Source organism: Protopterus annectens, chromosome 7.part0 (genome assembly GCF_019279795.1).
Source record: "Protopterus annectens isolate FY-2018-M chromosome 7.part0, PAN1.0, whole genome shotgun sequence".
Lineage (NCBI taxonomy): Eukaryota > Metazoa > Chordata > Ceratodontiformes > Protopteridae > Protopterus > Protopterus annectens.
This window is the reverse complement of record NC_056739.1, coordinates 1,577,933,059-1,577,954,842: the sequence shown is the minus strand read 5'-3', so window position 1 is coordinate 1,577,954,842 and position 21,784 is coordinate 1,577,933,059. Positions and strand designations below refer to the sequence as shown.

Below are 21,784 nucleotides of genomic sequence, written 5' to 3'. Positions count from 1 at the left end.
TTGCAACATGATGATCAAAGAAGAGAGCATTATCTATCCATGTTCCAAATTCTTGTACAACATCATCATCTTGTTTTAGCTTGTTTTCAATGCACCAGTTATTAACACATGTAAATTTATTTTATAACTTCTAGATATCAGATGGGGATTTGAATATAACACCCAGTTTGTAGACATCTTCAAACTGGTTAACAGAACATCCTTATTTTTAATTTGGAGATCAGAGAAGTATATGCCAAATAACAGAGGTCATAGATGTTCATCGTGCATACAGCTGCAGTCATAACAGATGGGTTTTCCTGCCGTCAGGCGGGTCCTCGGTCGGCCGAATTCCAAAGTCTAGGTCCGGCATCGGATGTCATCGCTTCTTCCCTGACGTCAGTGCGACAGGGGTATAAAGGGACCAGCCAACGCCATTTTCTTCAGTCTTTCTTGCCGCGCGGTGCCCGAAGCAGTAGCAGTTCGCAAGTGCCGGTCGGCCAGCTCCTGAGATTACGAATGTTTTGCAACTGAAGACTTCTTGAAAGCTAAGTACCCCATTGGGGAAACTTTTCTTGCCTTAGACCGATGTCAGACAAAGTTAATAATTGCATTTCATGTGGGAAGCAAATACCGCATAAGGATTTCCATTCCCTCTGCATTCCTTGCTTAGGCCCAGACCATGACGTCTCGGCCTGTCGTTTTTGTGCTGCATTCAACAGACACACCATTACGCGTTGGGCGGAGTTCGCCCAACACTATTTTGGCAAAAAGTTTAATTACATTATGTCGTTGGATATTCCAACTCCAGTTTTGAGTAAAAGACGCAAAGATAAGGACCGACGTACAAGGTCCGCGACTTCTACTGACACCATGCTAAAGCCGACTACAGGTGCTCCTTTTCACAGCGAGGCACCTACGCAGCCCCTGACTACCGATGACACTTCATTAGCGGTGTCTTCTGTGCCCGAGGTCGCAGGCTCTTCGGCCCACACCCCGACTACAGATACCGAAGCCACTCTTGGCGGGGAAACTCAGAGTTTAGACAGGCCTGCCACCTCTCAAGGTGTCTTCAGGCCTTCTTCCTCTTCTTTTTCCATTAAGGCTTTCACTAAATCTAAAGCAGCCATGCATACTAAAAGACAAGCTCCACAGGTCCCCTCTCAAGGCCCCATGCCTAAAAAGCAGATGCTCAAAATGGCTGAGGATTTGATTACTCTTATCAGGGGTTCTCAACCCCCCCTCGGACAAAAGGCCCAGAGTGGAGGAAGAATACCTTTCCTCGGACCAGGCCTCCATTACTTCAGAACATTCTGAGGATCAGGAACATTCATACTCCCCTTTTGAAGATTCTGATGCAGAGGAGTCCATTCCCTCTGTCTCCTCCCCTGAGGATTACTCTTTTGGGGAAACCTTGCATACCTTGAGGGAACACTTCCACTGGGAAGGCCAAGAGTATTCAGACTCCAAGAAAAGGCTCAGGGATTTCCTCTTGCTCCCTCAGCACAGGCCTCTGGCTATACCTCCTGTCTTAGACATGCTAGATGATGTGTATGCAGAGGCCAGCCTTAACCCAGATTCTTTACCTCCAGCTCCAGTCAAGCCTGACAGGTATTACCGGGTTCCTGATTCACACCAATTCCTATACAAAAGCCATGCGGCTGACCCAGAAACTATTTCACAGGGTCCCAAGGGAATTAAGGCCTCCACTGCCAAAAATCCATTACCTTCAGAGAGACATTCCAGAGCTTTAGAAAGGTGGGGGAAAAGGTATACACCTCGGCCACCTTAACCATGAGGGCATTAAACTGTCAGTTCCATATGTTAAAATATCAACAGTTTTTGTTATCTCAGTTGAAAATCAAAATGTTACAACCTGATCAACCAGACTTGAAGGGGTTGCAGGATTTGTTGCATAGTGCAGAGCAAGTGGGTAAACATGCCTTGAAATGTGGTTTTGATGCTTTAGAGGCCTCATGTAGAGCTGCTGTTACAGGATCAGTCATACGTAGACATGCTTGGCTCAAAGAGCAAACCTTACCAGATCATGTCAAAGCAAAATTACTAGATGCACCTCTTCAAAAAGATGTATTGTTTGGTGTTAAAGCTGAGGAGGTATTAAAGAAAATGGAGGAAAAGGCAGAATCAATGCAAACAGTGAAAGATTTCCTACTGGTACAACCTCACCGTTTCAGTAGAAATTGGCCTTCAAAACATTGGTCCTTTCCAGCCACGGACAGACCTCAAAGAGGTAGATACAGGCACCCGAGGGGTAGAGGGCAATCTCAAGGATCATTTAGAGGCAGACAATGGCAAGCACCTACACCAAGAGGTGGTGAGGATAGTTCACAGCCATTCAGAAAGCAGAACCAATGACTTTCCCCTTTGCATGCCAAGCAAGGCTCAAATGGCAGCACCTTTAGGCGGAAAACTGGCATTATTTTTGAAAAATTGGCATATTGTCACAAAAGACAAATGGATCCTGGACATCATAGACAGAGGCTACAGATTCCACTTTCACACCCTTCCAACAATGAGAGGCATGGCGAACCTGCCACTCAATCAAAGGGCAGAGGCACAAAAACAAATTTCAGATCTCATGGACATGAAAGCTATTCAAGAGGTACCTGCACAAGAACAGGGTCAAGGTTTTTATTCCAGACTATTCCTGGTACCAAGGAAGGGCAAAGATTGGAGACCTATTTTGGACCTATCCATCCTAAACACATATTTATTCGTACCAAAATTCAAGATGCTCACATTACAGCAGCTTCTTCCCATGCTGGGCAAGGAGTCTTGGCTGGTAACACTGGACCTCAAGGAGACATACCTGCATGTCCCAGTCAGACAAGATTGCAGAAGATACCTCAGATTTCTTGCAGGTTCAACCCATTATCAATTCTCTGCATTGCCCTTTGGCTTATCTACTGCGCCCAGAGTGTTCACGAAATGTCTGGCATCAGTAATTGCCTTCTGCAGACTTCAAGGGATACAAATATACCCATGTTTGGACGACTGCCTGATCCAAGCGGACAGCAAACACATACTTCTGAAACACCTGGCGTTTGTAATAATGTTGTTGAATTCTCTGGGATACACAGTCAACAAAAAGAAATCAAGACTAATACCCTCTCAAACAATAATTTTCCTGGGTGCCAGCTTGAATACAAACACCCAGATGGCCTACCTCACGCCAGAGAAACAAGGGCAACTAACTCAATACTTCAGAAAACTGGCAACCTTCACCAGGCTGACTGCAAGGAAAATCCTGCAGGCTCTGGGATTCATGGCATCTTGCATCCTGCTAATCCCATGTGCAAAGCTGCATATGAGGAAACTTCAATGGTACCTAAAAAACTTATGGTCACAACACAGCCACAGTTTGGAAACAATTATACCACTGATTCCATGTCTTCAAAAGGAATTTCTGTGGTGGGCTCAAGCATGCCAAAGAAACATAGGTCTCCCATTCTGCAAGCCTCAAGCAAATCAAGTCATCACAACAGACGCCTCGGACTACATCTGGGGGGCACACATGACAGATCGGTGCATTCAGGGCAAATGGTCACAAAAAGAAAAGCACCTACACATCAATCAAAAGGAAATGCTAGCAGTAATAAATGCTATTATGGCTTTCAAAGACCTACTGCATCCAGGCCAGCTATTGATAAGGACAGACAACACCACAGTGATGTGGTACATAAACAAACAGGGAGGAACCCATTCATATCCCCTATGCAGGCTAGCCATGTCTCTTTGGAACATGGCTCTGGAATTACAAATCCAACTTCAAGCACAGTTCCTGCCAGGCAAGGAAAACACGCTGGCAGACAACCTGAACACGAATATGACAGATCCACACAAATGGAAGTTGCATCCTCAAGTTTTTACAAGGATAATTCAAGCATGGGGAAGGACAGACATAGATCTCTTTGCCTCCCACAGAAATTACCAATTGACAACATTCTGCTCAAGGACCTTTCATCCACAGGCCTGGAAAGTGGACGCACTCTCTTTCAGTTGGACAACAATGACAGTTTATGCCTTTCCACCACTTCCTCTGCTGCCCAAAGTTCTATTAAAAGCCAGAGCAGACAGACCAAAGATGATTCTCATTGCTCCAGACTGGCCAAGACAACACTGGTACCCACTCCTGAGGAGCCTGACGCATTCCCCACCATGGATCCTGCCTCTAATGCCTCTTCTACTGACTCAGCACAACTTCAAAACTCTTCACAGTCAGCTGAAAGCACTCAATCTAGCCGCATGGAGGATTTCTTAAGTTCACAACAGACCCTACTCTCCAAGGAGGTGCAGGATGTCATTTTGGAGGCCAGAAGGCCTTCTACTAGAAAAGCCTACTCCGCAAAATGGAAATGGTTTTGTGCCTGGAATCAGAAAAAGGGTCAGAATCCTGGAATACTGAATTTACCTCAAATTTACAGTACCTAGCTGAGATGCTAAGCAGTAGACTTTCATTCTCCTCCATCAAAATCCATGCCTCAGCCATTTCTGCAGAATACAACACTGATCCTCCTTTATTCTCTCACCCTCTCTTAAGACAGTTCCTCAGAGGGGCTAAGAATATAAAACCCCCAAGGAAGCAACCAGTACCTGCTTGGGACCTCAATTTCATTCTAGAAAAACTGACCCTGCCTCCTTTTGAGCCAGCTGCTTCAACAGAACTGCAGTATTTGTCATGGAAAACAGCCTTCCTTCTGGCTATCACCTCAGCACGCAGGGTTTCGGAACTACAAGCCCTCATGGCTGTGCAGCCTTTCATCATTTTCCATCAGGACAGAGTTTCCTTATGAACCAATCCTTCCTTTATGCCAAAGGTAGTATCCAGGGTAGCCTTGAATCAGGCTATCCACTTACCTACCTTTTACCCTAATCCACAAAACAAAGGGGAGAGACTACTACATTCCTTGGACATTCACAGACAGCTCCGTTATTATTTGGACAGAACAAAGCCTTTCAGAAAATCAGAGCAACTCTTTGTGTCCTATGCTACAGGTGCTCAAGGGAAGCCTATTTCCAAACAGACAATCTCAAAATGGATAGCCCACTGCATACACTTTTGTTACTCTTTTCATGGTAAAACTGTACCTACAGGCATCAGATCTCACTCCACAAGGGCCACAGCTACCTCTGCAGCTTTCCTCAGAGGGGTTCCTACCAAAGATATTTTGGAAGCAGCCACTTGGAGTTCTGTACATACTTTCTCCAAGCACTATCACCTACCATTGTACTCCAAATCTAGAGCGTTCCACTTAGTGCCTACCACCCCTTTTTTAGATTTGGGATTCTACCCATCTGTTATGACTGCAGCTGTATGCACGATGAACATAATACAGTTTTGTACCTACCATAAATGTAGATGTTCGAGTGCTAATACAGCTGCAGTCCAGGTTTCCCTCCCTCCTTCCCCTCTTGGGACAGGTCTAATGGCTAACACCTCCTCATACAACCTCATTGGGGTATTCTTTTATGGTGTATTTGCTTGCAACTACTGTTTTTTGATTATATTGCATTGCATTATTACATAAATTTATGTTTTGCCTTCCTTCTGGGGGCACCTGACATCTGGGGCAAGAAATACTGAAGAAAATGGCGTCGGCTGGTCCCTTTATACCCCTGTTGCACTGACGTCAGGGAAGAAGCGACGACATCCGACGCCGGACCTAGACGTTGGAATTCGGCCGACCAAGGACCCGCCTGATGGCAGGAAAACCCATCTGTTATGACTGCAGCTGTATTAGCACTCGAACATCTACATTTATGGTAGGTACAAAACTGTACTTTCTTATTCCTTGCAGTACCCCACTGGTTACATTCATGATCTATGAGGATTCACCTAGCACCCTCACAGTGTGGGTTCTGTCCCTCTGTCATTGTATGCATGTGTACGTTTTCATAAACTGTACATTTGTGGGTACATTTAAGTTGGTTCTTCAGAAAAAAAGAGCCAGCACAAGCATGTAGCACCCAATAAAGAATATTTACTTTGGGTGCTACATGTTTGTGCTGGCTCCTTTTTTTCGGAAGATTTGACTGTAGTTGGCCATTTGCACTTGCTGTACTTGCAAGAACTATCTTTATTCACATTTAAGTTGGTCACACATTTGTTTTGTTGCATGCAGATTTTCCTGTACAAAGTGTCAGTGGCTGCATTTATTGAATTATGTTGTAGTCTTCTTATAGTTCATTGACTATATCATAGATTGTTTCCATTTCTTCGTGGTTGTGCAGCTGTGGAGTTAGTATACAGTATATAAATTACAAGGGTTTTAATGTGGGTGCACCCACATCAGGTAGTTAGGTTGGGGGTGCAGCTTCCCGCATAAAAACTTTGTTTATGGTATATGTGTAGGGTAGGTTTATATATGTGAAGTAGTGAGCATGAGCTTTTGTTTTTTACTTTCATGGTTTGTTTACATTTGTGGTCATTGCAGTTAGCAATCTTTTTTTTAACAATTTATAGGATTTTTGTTTTTAAATGTAATTGGTCAATGTATTATATTTTGATCAGATTCAGTCTATAGTAATGTTGCCATACATGTATATATATACAAACAGACATGTTTGTATATACATGTAAATATATGCTTTTGCGTGGTGTGTTCATGTGTATGTGTGTGTATTGCATGCATATATAATGCTATGTGAATGACACACCCAAGCATGACTTTTTTGTGTTCATCAGATAAGGAGTACCTGTTTGTGAATCTTTATAGTTGTCTCCACTAGACTGCAGGCTGGAGCCCCTTGTTGGTAGAGGGGCTTTTGGAAGGCAGAGGATGATCCCAGAAAAGACTGAGGTGTTAGCATTATATTTTGTTTGTGCAAATTGTGATTAATAGAATCTTCAATGGATTTAACCCCTGGTGTCTGAGAGCTGGTTAGCATTGAACAAGGTACATGGCTGGTAATTAGCCTTAAACTGTCTCTAAAGGGAGATACTTATTATGTGATTTATTTATTCATTTATTGCTTTTGTTTACCAGGAAAGTATCAAAGGGCACAAGTCCCATTTTCACTGGAGGCCCAGGGAGAAATATTTCATTTTAAAGAATGAGTAGGAGACAGTTATACAAGATTTTATATAATACATGTATATACATACATACATAGACTAGTAATGATATGAGAGTTAATCAAAAAATAATAAATGTACGTACATAGAATAGTAAATGTACATACATAGAATAGTAAATAAACATACATAGAATTGTAATGATATGACAGTTAAATGAAAAATACATTAAAATATTAGCTAATATCAAGCTTATAAAAGTGTAGTTACTTTCAAATGGAATCAGCTAAAAATAGCTATTTTGTAGGAGACAGTGAAGTAATTATAGGATGAAAATCATTACAAATTATAAAATATTTGTTATAGTGTGATTACTTTTATATGAATGTAAATTTGCCTATATCACAAGTGATAATTCATTAAAGGTGTTTGGAAAAAAAATTGTTACAAATTATTTTTGAGCAGTTCCAGGTAAAAGGGAGATAGAAATAGTATAGATGATAGATAATTAAAGATGGTGAAAAAGAAGCTATATTATTATTAGTGCATCTCAGGAGCCTCTTATGAATGCAATCCCTGAGCACTATCCTCAGCATGCATATGTTGGTGCATTTCCTCGCTGGTGAGAGAAGGGGCTGCTTGTTAGTCTTTTTTTATGGCTTGTACTACTGTTGGTGACCTAGTGGTGCAAATATTGTATTGGTCTTTGCACTCTTTTGGTCTGCTTCAAACTTGTGATGTTTGTAGTGACTGCTGGTCTGTCATGCCAGTTTTTGGTATTACTAAGGATTTTGATTTTGCCTTTCAGCACAACCAGTCTTTCTTGAACTTTGCTACCAGATTTCAACATCGGAGAAGTAACTTTTTCTGCATGTATTTCATGTATTAGAGACTGTCCTAGTACTTTTGTCATATTTTATAATTGTGGAATGTCACACCTTGGGCACCCAAAAAATTGTTTTAAACTGCTGCGCTTTTTCTGAAAAAAATCAAGCTAAATAATGTAAGCCAAACAAATGTAAATAACTTGTGAAGGTGTAAAAAGCAGGATAATCAACAAAAAGTCTTTACAATGATAGAAGTCAGGGTATTCCATCTTTACATAAATGTTTAGTGTACTATATTGCAGAAAAATCCAGACTTATATTTTTGTCAGTTTACTGTTAATCAGTGTTTCTGATCTTCATAATTTAGAAAGGCTTACTTCATTTAGAAAGTCTGTCCTCTGTATGTTTTTGTAGTGAATTTTATCTTAATGATTCAGAGACCACTGTGCTAATACCATATTAAAAAAGCAGTTGGCCTTTAGCATGGACAGTGGTCTCCCTGACGAAGACATATGCATGTGTGGTAGTCCAGTCACCCTAAGCCAACTGTTTTTTTTTTTTGTTTTTTTTTTTTTTTTATTTTAGCTGGGAAAAATGAGTTGAGCTTTTTACATTATTTTTTTTCTCAGAATTGTTACCAAGGCCAAGTAACTTTCCTTTTTTGTTATTGTTTTTAATACATAGTTATTATCAAGTCTCACAAGTTTTGTACCATGTTTTACGGGAGTGCTGCACCATGCAGATCTCAGTACCCGTTCCTTATCTAAATATAATAAACATCTAACAGTTATAGATCTTCATCTTTCATTTAATTTATTTGTAGAGATGGGTCTTATAGCTTGGTGAGCCTTCTCAATGCCACAAGGTAGTCTTTTAGTCAATTTTAGTCTTTTAGGAATCTGTGTCATCAAAAAGCTTACCATGTCATTTCCTAAAAGTATCTGTGCACTCCAAATATTCTGATGTTACTTAATCTTTCTCTGTTTTCCTAAGCCCTCCATCTTCTCCATTAGTCATGCATTTTGTTTTATTGAAGAAATTCTGTTTGATATTCCTCTTCTTTAACTCTTCCGTCCAATTCATTTAACACCAAATGTTTTCTGTGCAAAATATCGCAAAATTAAAAACATTGTTTAGAATCCAAGCTTCTATAGGATGTTATATAGATGATCAACACTAGGGGGGGCTTGAAGCTTGGATTCTAAACAATGTTTTTAATTTTGCGATATTTTGCACAGAAAACATTTGGTTTTTATGGTAAAATGTAATAACTTTCCCAAAGATATATTAGGAGATGTGAGAACTATTAGTAAGGATCTTTTTAAGTTTAAATTGATTTTAAAAGTTTTTGTTTTTCACATACGAACTTTTGTTAATGTGGAAATTAATATTAATGAGATGAGAAGTGGTTGGTGCATTTGTATTAATAAAATGGTGTCTTCATTGGTTAATTGATGTATTAAAAGTATATAAAAGTGGAGTTCTTTTTTAAAAAGTTTTATCTGATGAAGTCCTACAGGTTAAGGACGAAAACGCATGTTTTTTAATAAAAGCGTTAAAACGTTGAAGGTGTCACTTTCGTAGTGTGTAACAGTGAGGAACAGAAAACTGCACTGCTCATTGCTCTACGGCTTTTTTTGTTTTAGTTGGTTAAGTTTACTGGAAGCCGCACGTTTTCTTTGGTTGAGTTGAATAGTTCTTACATTAAAGACACTTTTGATTTTAAGACTAAAATAGAAAGTTTCAGTGTTTGTGATGATGATGTTTTGGTTACGTTAGATATCAAATCTAACAACAAAGGAATGGTTGTAATGAGGTGTGAGTTGATGAACTCTAAGCTTTTTTTTTGATGATACAGTGAAGTTGATAATGGAAGCTCTAGATATTATTTTAAGTTATAATTATTTTGAGTTCAGTACCAAATTGTATTGCCAAACTAATGGGGCAGAGATGGGGGCTGTAATGACTCCCAGCTACACCAATGTTTTTATGCACGGCTGGGAAAAAGTTTACATTTTAAATACTACCTTTTCCAAGTATATCTTAATTTATAAATGTTTTATAGACAACATTTTAAATACTACCTTTTCCAAGTATATCTTAATTTATAAATGTTTTATAGACAATGTGTTTTTAGTCTGGAGAGGAAGCCCAGAGATTTTGGAAGAATTTTACAGTTACATCAACAATGTGAGTTTGTATTTGAAATTTACTTGGGACTATGATTGTTTTAGTATCAAGTTTTTGATGTGATCATTTTCAGAGAAAAAGATAGGTTTATTACCAAGCTATATAAGAAGGATGTGGAAAATAATGAGTTTCTAAATTATACTAGCATGCATCCCAAGAAAACTTATGGCCAACAATATTAAGGGACAACTAATGAGTTCAAAGAGGCTTACTAAAAACGACAACGATTTTATGATTGAAGATATCAGTTTATGTAAGAAGTTTATTAGTCATTGGTACCCAGCTGAGATAGACAGAGAAAAATGGTCTGAAGTATGTGATATGAGAAATCTAGGCTTTATTCAGTGTGCTAAGCCTAATACAAGTAATTGCAATTTGTCTATGCAGATTACTAATAGTGTAGATTTCTAAAGTTATTAGGGATATTATAACTAACAATTGGAAAAATTTTAAAAGTAATTCTGAGTTAAAGTGGTAGGTGATGCCCCTGTATTTGTACAAAAGAGATGGAAAAGTTTTAAAAATTAATTCCAATCAAAATTAACCTTGTGTGAAAAAGTAAGTAGCAAGAGAGGTATGTTTAAGTGTTATAGTTGCAATTTTTGTAACTATCTTTACACTGGAGTGGAAGACGTAATGGTCAATAATATGATGGTCAAAATTAAAGGAAAATATACTTGTAAATCCAAATATTTTGTTTATTTGGCTAAGTGCATGTCTTGTAGTTTCTTCTATATAGGACGCACAACAAGGGAATTATACAAAAGTATTTATGAACACAAGTATGCTGTTTTGGCATAATCAAAAGAATGCATTAGGCAAGCATTGTAAGACAGGTGAATGCAAAGTTGATTTAAATTTTATTGTGTTAGATCAAATAGAAAGTTATGAAACAAAGTTAAATGCTGATGATGAGCTTGGATGGATAGAGTACAAGTGGCAAGTAAAACTGGATGCCTGTTATCCTCCAGGCTTAAATAACAAGGGAGATTATGTGGAGTATTTGAAGCATAAAGGGTTAAAGCATTAAGAATTATCATTGGATGTTTTTAGAACCATGTGATTTTGTGTTTGCTTATTTAAGATTTGTTTTATCAGTCTTATTCTGTCTGAAGAAGTTCACTCTGTGGATGAAAACGCTTACTGAATATTTGATCTTGCTCATTAAAGTTATTTCTCTTGGCTTTTAAGCTGTTTTTTGTTTGGTTTGTTTTTTATCTTTCTCAATTTCTTCACAAACTCACATGATTGTTGCTTCTGTTAAATTATTTTCTTCACTAAAAATTCTGTTCAGTTAGAAAACAATATTTTATTACTTTCTGGACTAATTTAGTTCAGTTTTACATGGCCTTAGTTACATTTTCCTGTAAGTATAAACAATTTCTTGAAGAGCTTCTTCAAAGTGCTGCTACTCCATCACCAGCTTGGCTACAACCCATGACATTCCTGAAAACATTATAGTACTTACCAACTTGTTAGTCTGCTTGAATGAAATATATTTTATGTATGCTAACATGATTCATTGTTTTGGTTTGTTTTTTTTTTCATTTGGGCCAGCGTACTTTATGTTAAATCTTTTCATAATATAATACATGTATTTTAATTAATTAATCCATAGAGCACCTTGGGTAAAGGGTAAAGGCCTTTATAAGTTATTATCTGAGATAGACAGAGTTTCCTGTTACCCAGGCAATGCATGACTAAGTGGCTTGGTCACGTTGTGGCTTTCTGCTGTAAATAATATAGTATGACTCTAGAAAGACAAGCTACTAATACTGATTTCAATTCTGCCCATTTCAGATATGTCTATGCCCAAGGTGTCTTGCAAACAGTGACCTGGATTAATGTCCATAACTTCATTTTCCTGCATTTCAGAAATAAATCTGTGCAGAATGTGTCCTAGAGTCAGCATTCTGATCTTATAAAGCACTACAAGTTAGAATGAGCTAGTTTAGAAAGAGATCATCCACGTGCAACTAACAACGGGCAAAACTGCAATTCAAATTGTAGCTTGCTACAGATCACTCGCCATGTCCCAGGACCCCCATTCCGCGTTTCTGGAAGCACTGGGAAACATAAAGGTCCTACCAAACACTCTGATATTGGGTGATTTCAATTACCCAAACATTAACTGGGAGAACTACTCAAGTACTAACTCCCTTGCCCAACATTTCCTGGAATTTATAAACTCAAACTCCCTGGATCAACTGGTCAACACTCCCACCAGAGGTGACAACATATCGGATCTGGTCATCACCAACATGGGCGACCGGTGTTCCACACCAGAGGTCAACCCCTCTCTGGTTAGATCTGCCCATAAACAAATCACTTTGGATATCCACATTCTGCCCCCACCCTGGACAAGGAAACCACCGTGAAAATCTTTTCAAAAGCAAACCTCATGTTACTTAAGACTGAGGTGGAAAGTTTCAAAGCCTCCATGCTAAAGGATAACGCTGTCCAAGCTGCAAAATCTTTCACTAATGCATTCTACGGGCACCTACAAGAATGCATTGATCGTGCTATCCCAAGCAAAATCAAGACTCACTCCTCCAAGAAAAGGAAACCAGTCTGCTAGACCCTTGCCATAAACAAGCTATACAATAGAAGGAGGAAACTAGTACAGAAAAGAGTAAAATCCCAAGAAGGGAAGACATCCCTGATCAGTATCATCAAGAAACTACGATCCCTCATAAAATCATCCAAGGTGAGCTTCGAAAGAAAAATTGCCAAGGACTCCAAAGATAACCACAAGGCATTCTTTTGCTATGTCAAGAATCTAAGTGGCAATGCTCAGATCTGCTCGGAGTTAATGCAGAATGGCACAAAATACACTGAACCGACTGATATTGCCAACATCCTGGCAGACAAGTTCAGTGCAAACTTCACCCCCCCCTCACCTCCAAAAGGGCCCATAACCATACCAGAAGAATGTAGAGCCCCTGAAATTACAGACACTCAGGTTAAAACAGCCCTCTCCAAAGCCAAAGACACAGCATCAATGGGACCGGATGGTGTCCCAGGATGCATCCTACACAAGCTCAAAGACAAACTAACCCCTCACCTAAACACATTGTTCAGACTCAGCCTCTCCACAGGCTACGTACCCATAGAGTGGCACACAGCAACAGTTATTTTGCTCCGCAAAGGTGGAGCCGTAACAGACCCCAGGAACTATCGCCCTATAAGCCTGACTAGCTTGGTCTGCAAGGCTATGGAGCGCATCATCATGGAACTCATTAACAGAGACATTGGGAACCTCCAAACACTGGATCCTACCCAATTTGGCTTTGTTAAGGGCAGATCATGCCTCCTAAAGCTGGTGTTTTTCTTTGAGACAGTTACCAAGGCTATAGACAAGAGAAAGGTGGTACACACAGCCTACCTAGACCTTGCAAAGGTCTTCAACACCATTCCCCATTCTGGTATTATAGACAAGCTCACCAGCCTGAACATAAACCCCTACATCACAAGATGGGTTGCCAGCTGGCTCACGGACAGAACCCACATGGTGAGAGATGCGGGAGCTAGGTCCGACTCTAAACTGGTTACAAGTGGCATTCCCCAGGGCTCAGTCCTAGGACCCCTCCTGTTCGGCATATACTTCTCAGAGATACAGGCAAGCACAGGATGACTATGGCTGACCAAGTTCGCAGACAACTGCAAACTAAGGGCTATAATTGACTCTCCGGCTAACACAGACATCCTCCAAAAGGGTCTCACTGAGATGGATAACTGGTGTCAAAATCATGGCCTCAAGCTAAATGCCAAAAAGTGCATAGTCATCCCCTTTGGAAAAAGCAAAGTACCCACAAACTACCATATAGGTGGTAGTCCCCTAAATACGGAAGACGTAATAAGGGATCTGGGGACCCACGTACATAGTAATCTCTCCTTTGAAAATCACATTGCCAAAGTGGTTAGAAAATTCTTCTGTGTAGCCCACCTAATCACAAAAGAGTTTGCATCCAGATCAGAAGAGGTCATTGTGCCTCTCTACTCATCGCTCATCAGACCCATCATAGAGTACAGCGCCCCATTTGGGATGTACCTTACAAGACACCTGCAACAGCTGGAAAGACCACAGAAGTACCTCACCAAGAGGATCACTGGCCTTAAACAGATGCCCTATGCAGCTCGACTGAAGAAACTCCAGCTGTACTCGGTTGCATACCACCTACTCAGGGGTGATCTCTGCCCAACATACAAGGCCATGTCCAACCCAGAATTGATGGACATGCTCCATCTAAAGAAAACCATATCCCCTCGAGCCACACGCTCTAGGGATCTAAATCTCACCACAACAATAAATAGGATGTGCTGGAGGAATAGATTCCTGTCCCAGAGACTTCCCATGCTTTGGAACAAGATTCCAATATACATTAGGCAGAGCTCCTCACTAACACTCTTCAAGAGAAACCTTGACGAGTGGATGGGAAACAGAAAGTTTACCCCGGGGAACACTTCAGTGACTCTGCTGGACAGAGGCACAGGGAACTAATCTAAGGGGGTGGCGAAAGCCAACACATTCTGGCTAGGCTTATAAATGCCTTCGGGCAGATAGCCTAGTACCTACCTATGAACCTATGAGTTCAAGATTGCCAAGTATCCTTCTGGGGATCTCGTACCTACCAGCCTCTCTTTTGGATGCATAATTCTTGGAAATCAGAACTTACATTATGGATTATTGCCAAGATGATGCTCAAAGTCAGGAACACCTGTTTGAGCTGTTCACTAAATAGTAGACCTGTAAGGGGAAGGTCGTTTTGGCAGTAAGGGCTCCCACTCACTGTCCTCCCTCCCCCTTCTTTATTCTATAATTAGAATACTGTAAGTAACTATTCATGTTTTTACAGTGTGTTGTTTTTTACTTGTTGACTTACTGCTGTTTTCATTCCATAAATACTAACTGAGATTCCTTAGTCTGAAGTATTACACCTGCCAGAGCTGGTTGTTGAGTGGAGATTAGTTATGACAGTCAGTAGTAGAGCTTTTTCACCATATAGAACTGTTGTTGGTTCACATGGGAAAGTTTCTAAAGAAAATGCTAGTTTTAATGTTTTGTGCGGCTGAAAAGCTTAATGTTCTAGACTAATACCCATATTTCTTCTTCTGCCTCATACTTTTGCTGTTATGGTGAGGGTGTGTACTTCAAACAACTGTACTTTTTAACCTTGGTATTAAATTTTAATTGATGTATTATGTTTTTCATTTCCTCATTAGGATGGATATATGCAACATTGACTCCTGTGGATTGTCTAGCGTTTTCTGGCCATTTTCTGCATGGCTTAATGGTGGAAATGCAAATGAGGTATCTTAAATTCTTTAGAATATTATTCTGAAGATGAACTATACATTTCAAATTACAATGTAGAAGTTCCAAATTCTGCTTTACTTTTCTGTGAATACCCTGGATGAATAGCAGGCTGTATAAATTAATCAAAGTTGCATATCTGTTTTTCATCTGCATGAGTAGTAATTTAGTAATTTATTCTTTGCAAATTAAGAGGCAACGTGTATTTCATCTGCATATTCTGTCTTGCTTTCATATGAATTTTCCAATTAAATGGCTTTTGAAAGAATTAATAGAACATTCCTGTTTATCACATCCTTGATTTAACTTGGTAGTTGTTTCCTTTGCAAATTAGTAGGTAATATGTATTCTAGCTCTGTTCATCTGAAAAAGGTCATATGTGCTAAGTAATACTGGCAAGATTTTTTATAAATTTTTGTAGATGGTTGCATGGTCAGAGCTTTCCAGCTACTAATTTTACTCCTTGATGAGGCAAGTTCTTTCATCTTCCATAGTGATTGTTTCTTGCATCCATCGATCTTTTGTAATTTACATGCTATAGGTAGTAGCATTATCATAGGATGTCTTTCTGTTTCTCAGATGGATAGTAAGAGATGTCAGTGAGCACAACTGCTAAATCTAAAGTGTGTTATACTGCTTAGTGGTTCATATTGGCTTCAACAGAGAAATAAACTCCCTCCCAGGGACTTCATCAAAGCCACTTTGTTCCTGTTCTTCTGCCCCTCCTAGCTGTTCATGCATTGACTTTAGCATGATGCTCACATTACATTGTGCACCTCCTAACACTCTTAATATGCTTGCATATGCTTATTGCTTCTGTGGTGTGCTTTTACAATACCAGGCATGTGCCGTGTGTTTGAGATGTCATTGCTACTGTCATCCCACAAGTTGCATACTCTTGAAAGGAGCAAACCTGTACCATCTTTTTTCCCTCCCCACAATTGACCCGTCTGTTTTCTAGTTCGAAACAGTGTCTCTACAGCAAGCCATATTACCAAGGTTTTTCCACAAAGTAAAGGATGCTATAGAGGTCTGTATAGCTAGTGTCTTGAGTTTCTTTACATCTGTCTTTAATGGCAGGCTAAAGGGCGTTTTTATTTGCTTGTGTCAGTGTGATAATAAAATCTAGTGGCCAGTTCCTGTCCTGTCCACAGTTTACGTGTCTGTTTCAGACTGAGTATTTATTTCATTTTGTCTTTGAGAGAAATGGCTGATATTCTTCTCATTCCAGCATTGGGAGAACTTTTACTTGATACTGTAAACATTGTAGTTCTCTTGACTACTTTGAATGCCCACAGCTTATTGATGTCTTATCTTCTGTAACCATATTCTACCATTTCTGTTCCTTTGCAAGATGTCTAGCAAAGGTATTGAACTCACACAAGCTGTGATTAATGATGCATCTATTCCAGCTGACTATCCTGGGTTAATATTCATTCATTTAGTTTCATATCTTGTATATCGTATTCAGGCTTATGGGAGAACTAGAGACAATCTCAGCATTCATGGATGGGACAGCAGTCCATCAAAGACATACATACAGACATGCACTTGAGAGCATACACCCACAAACACTGCATGCATTCCTATTGGCAATTTAAGGGCTCATTAGTTCATGTAATGGTATGTCTCTGGGATGTGGGAGGGAACAAGACTGCTGTTGGCAAATGTGATGTCATGCAGTGCCAGGTGGTCATCAAATTAGTGTACTTTGAAACATTTAGCTTTATTGGCATTCACCACTTTAGAAAAGTGGCTATCACAAAATGTTTAGCTGAAAAGAGACAAAGTACTCAATCTAACACTGTTGCAAAACTTCCCTTGGTTTCTATATACAATTTAGTTAGCATGTTCTTTCAGTCCAGTCTGTCTCATACAGGGGTCAGATGGAAGAGGTTTGTATTTCCTTAATAATCTTCTCTGAAATCAGTCCAGAAGGTGGTTCTTTTTGTAGTAAGTAAGTTTATTTATTTTCAAAATTAAAAGACTCAACAAACTCTTGTACCAAGAGGAACTGAGTACAGTGCTTAGGTGTTGCAATAAAGAGGTTTGACAGGTCAGACCCTCATAGCAGACTGTTTTGCAGCTTGTATCATGAGGATTTAGGCTTGTAAACATTTTCTCCAAAATTATAGTCAAAGAGAATTTAAAAAAAAATTAAAGCAACTAGAGAATCTTTTTTAAACACCTTTATTAAATTATCACTTAAGACATAAATATGCACTAACAGAAGAGAAAGCAAATAACATTTTTTTCCATTTACTTAGATTATTGTCACACATCTTTTCTTTGTAACTGTCATCAGTTCAGTATTGCATAAATTGCTGAATTCCTGCCTTCCCTTGAACTTTACTCCTCCTCCTAAACATTATTCTGCATGTATTGTTCCCACAATATCTATTTATTTCTGTGTAATTTGCTCTTTTCCTTTACTAAAGATCCCTCCACCAATTCTTTTACATCTTTTTAATATTCATTACTTTGAGTACAGTTGGTTTCGACTTTGATTACCATTTTCTTGTAACTGCTTTTTTTGGCAGTCATCAAAATTAAAATGAATAAGTCTTTAATTCAGATCCTATGTCCCAGCTCAAAAAGGAATAATTTCCTAAGTTGTAGCCATTTGCTCACCCAATATTTCTGACAGAGTACTGTATATGGAATTTTTTAAAATCTGCCAACTTACTACACTCCCAAAACATATGATCTGATATTGTCAGTTTTCATTCTATCCTCAACTGATGGGTTTGGATCCGATCCCTTGGATCTGACTTGGCCATTGCTAAAGCTCTTGGCAACTAAAAACTCTCAAGCTTCACCCTTACCCATAATGTGCCAACCCTAAGTTACCTCAGATCTCATTTGCCGCTTTACGCTGAAGTTGATTGACCATACCTCTCGAGCATTTGTCATATAACTGTTATCATAATTTTCAAAGCTGATATTTTTCTGATTTCTCTTAAATTCTTAAAGTCTTTTCTATCCCTTACCTGATTATACAGTTAGTACTTTTCAAAATACTGTTGTCTGCATTTCCCCCATTTTTTGGACCATCGTACAGTGCGTACCTCTTAAATACTATTGTTAGTATTTGCTTTCTTTCTGCACTTGATGTAGTCCTCTTTTACTGCCATTGTTGGTAGTTTTTCTATTTCTTCTTCTCTCTCTCTCCTGATAAATAAAATAAAAAAGCTGTTTTTCTTTAAATTTTGCCTTTTTTTATAGTTCTTGCTATGGCGGAAAAAAAAGGCTCTGCTGGGTTTAAAAAATGTGTTAAGTATAGGAACAAACTTCCCATGTCTGATGCCCACACTATGTGTGTGTACTGTCTGGGGCCATTACAATTGAAGAAGATTGTTCATATGCCATGGATTCAACCCCAGGGTGCTTGTAGAATGGAAAAACAAGCTTATTTTAAAAGGCTTATTACCTTCTGCCTTTGGAGAGGTTACATCTGGAGATCAGTCTCCCAAAACAAAGCAGTCGAAAACTTCTTCTCCGAAGCCTTCTGCATCTTCCACAGTTTCTGTGCCATCCAAGAAAAGACCCAAGATGGATCAGACCTCACCCTCAGATCTGAAAAAAAAAATAATTGATGGCCCTGACTTCCTTGGCTCCGACAAAAAAGGTATCGGACCTGACTACTTCCAGCCTTACTGGTTTAAGTGTTATTCACCTACACAGGACAAGATACTCACCATCTGCGATCTGGTGCCCCTCAAGGGTTCCCTTACCTTTCTTGGAACATCACCAACCCAGGTCCCCCTCTATTGTTTCCACTCGTTCTTCCAGAAGTTTGAAGGAGGAAGATGTGGAAAGAGTGGTGTGGAGGATCCTCTTGGTACAGAGTCAGATGGGTGTTTTACCAGCTCCTACCCCTTCAGGTCAGGAAGATTGTTCTTTGACCACAGCCCCACTCCAAGTTCCTTCTCTGATTCCTTCAACTGTCTCATAGTTCCTGGATCTGAGCCATCTGGTTCCGTTTGGCTTGGATCCAAAGATAGCAGTATCTTCAGTGCTCCAGTTTAGTCAGATCTGGAGAGTTCTCATAAACGAAGCTTCCCTGTCAGATCTGAGGTGTTGGAGTTGACTCCGAAGTTATTGGAGCTGTCTCTGCACCTTGGAGCCTTGGCACAGGATAGCTCGGCTTTGGCTTCCATCTCGGGGAGATTGCTTTCAGAGTGGAAGAGGACAGCGGTCCAAAAGCTTGTCTGTTTGGATTCAAGGTCTTCTCTTTCTCTGGTGCAGTCTGCTTCAAGACTATGAAGAGGGTTCTGTCTGCCTCGGCAGAACAGATGGAGCCTACCCATTTGGATCTTCAACCTTTACCTTGATGTCTTTGCTCTTGGAGCCGTATTACTCTTTACCACAGGAACAGCGAGTCTGAGAACCCCCCAGACTTCCAAAGAGGGTATCTCGATTTCTACTGCTACATCCCCAGATCATCCCACTGAGTAGGTACCTAGGAAGAAGTCATGTAAGAGGAAGCACTTGGAATCCCCAGAAGAGTTGGTCATTGAAGATACGGACGTGGATGAAGGTGAAGTGCCTTTTTCCCTTCCACCTACAATCTTAAAGAGAATCCTCGATGTTCCACCCAGTCAAATGAGCAAGCAGCACTTCAAGTACAAAAGTTGCTAGAAAAAAAGAGTCATCCAGGAGCTCCCACCAGACAAGATAGAATCCGGAACTTACTCACGATTATTTTTAGTGCCAAAGAAAACAGGGGACTGGAAATAAATTTTGGATCTCAGCAATTTAAACAAGTCAGTTTGACATACCAAGTTCCGGACGGTCACAGTTCAGTCCATTCTTCTTTTTCTGGGCAAGGATGACTGGATGTGCTTAGTAGACCTTCAGTATGTGCAGTATCACATGAGATGAACAGATGATCCAGAAATTGCTTACGTCTCTGGCTGGGAGACAGTCATTACCAATTCAGAGTTCTGCCCTTAGTCTCATCACAGTCCCTAGGGTATTTACCAAATGTATGGCAGTAGTAGGAGCTCACTTGAGACTGCAAGGGTTCCAGGTGTTTCCATATCTAGACAACTGTCTAATTACTGCCTCTGCTAGGCATCAGTTAATAAGGGAAAGAGATCAGGTTCTCCAGATCTGGGGATAACCATAAACTATGAAAAACCTCAACTAGAACTGACTCAGAATTTGGAATTCTTAGGAGCTCTGTTCAACACAAACTCAATGATAGGTTCACTGCCTCCCTCAATAGTTCAGACATTAATATCACAGGTCAGGAAAATAATCTGCAGTAAAAAATGTCAGCCTGCCTGGTCCTTCAAGCTCTAGGATCAAGATCAGCAGCAATAACACTAGTATCTTTAGCCAGATTTTATATGAGGATTCTACAGTAGATGCTAGCAACACAATGGTTGATACTTCACCATGCATCGGACACGGATATCCTTCAGAAGGGACTCACGGAAACAGATAGCTGGTGCCAGAGCCATGGCCTGAAGTTAAACGCCAAAAATGTATGGTCATATCCTTCGGGAAAAACAAGGTAACCCCAAGCTACCATATAGGTGGCAATCCACTAAGCACAGAAGAGGTTATCAGGGACCTGGGGACCCAGGCTGACAGTGGCCTTTCTTTTGACACTCACGTTGCTAAAGTGGTTAGAAAGACCTTCTACATTGCCCACCTGATCATGAAGGGATTCACATCCAGATCTAGTGAGGTCATTGTTCCCCTGTACTCTTCACTTATCAGACCAATGATCGAGTACAATGCCCCATTCGGGATGTATCTCGCCCGACATCTGCAGCAATTGGAGAGACCCCAAAAGTTTCTCACCAAAAGGATAAAGGGACTCCAAAATCTGCCATATGCTGCCAGATTGAAGAAACTCCAGCTCTATTCAGTCGCATACCGTCTGCTCAGAGGTGACATGTGCCTGACATACAAGGCCATGTCCAACCCAGAATTAATGGACATGCTCCACCTCAAAAATCCAAATCCACCAAAACCACTAGAGCAAGTGACTTAAACCTTAGCACGGATATAAATAGGACGTGCTGGAGGGATAGATTTATCACTCAGAGACTCCCTATGCTGTGGAATAGAGTCCCGGTCCATGTGAGGCAGAGCACCTCGCTGGCTCTGTTCAAGAGAAATCTTGACCTGTGGATGGGAGATCGTAGGTTTACCCCGGGAATCATCTCTGTGTCACTGCTGGACAGAGGCACAACAAACTAATGGGTACAGTATTTTTTCATATAAGGGGTGGCGTAAGCCACAAAAATTCGGGCTAGGCTTATAAATGCCTTGGGGCAGATAGCCTAGTATAAACCTATGAACCTATGAACCTATGAACCAACTCATGTCAACTCGGGTACGAATCACTCAGATATGCAAGCGAGATCTAAGGTGGTGAATTCAGTCAGATCAAGTTCTGCAAGGCCGTCAGTTCATTCCCCC

General features: G+C 40.2%; 1 protein-coding gene across 5 annotated transcripts in view; it reads left to right on the top strand.

Annotated features, from left to right (window-relative positions):
• Positions 1 to 21,784, top strand: part of PHF2 (PHD finger protein 2) — a 3,400,138-nt gene that overhangs the window by 1,369,987 nt on the left and 2,008,367 nt on the right. For all 5 annotated transcript variants that reach the window (XM_044078128.1, XM_044078127.1, XM_044078125.1 and 2 more), the window contains exon 9: positions 15,256 to 15,343. In XM_044078128.1, the coding sequence (XP_043934063.1) occupies positions 15,256 to 15,343 (88 nt within the window). The remainder of the gene's footprint in view (positions 1 to 15,255; positions 15,344 to 21,784) is intronic.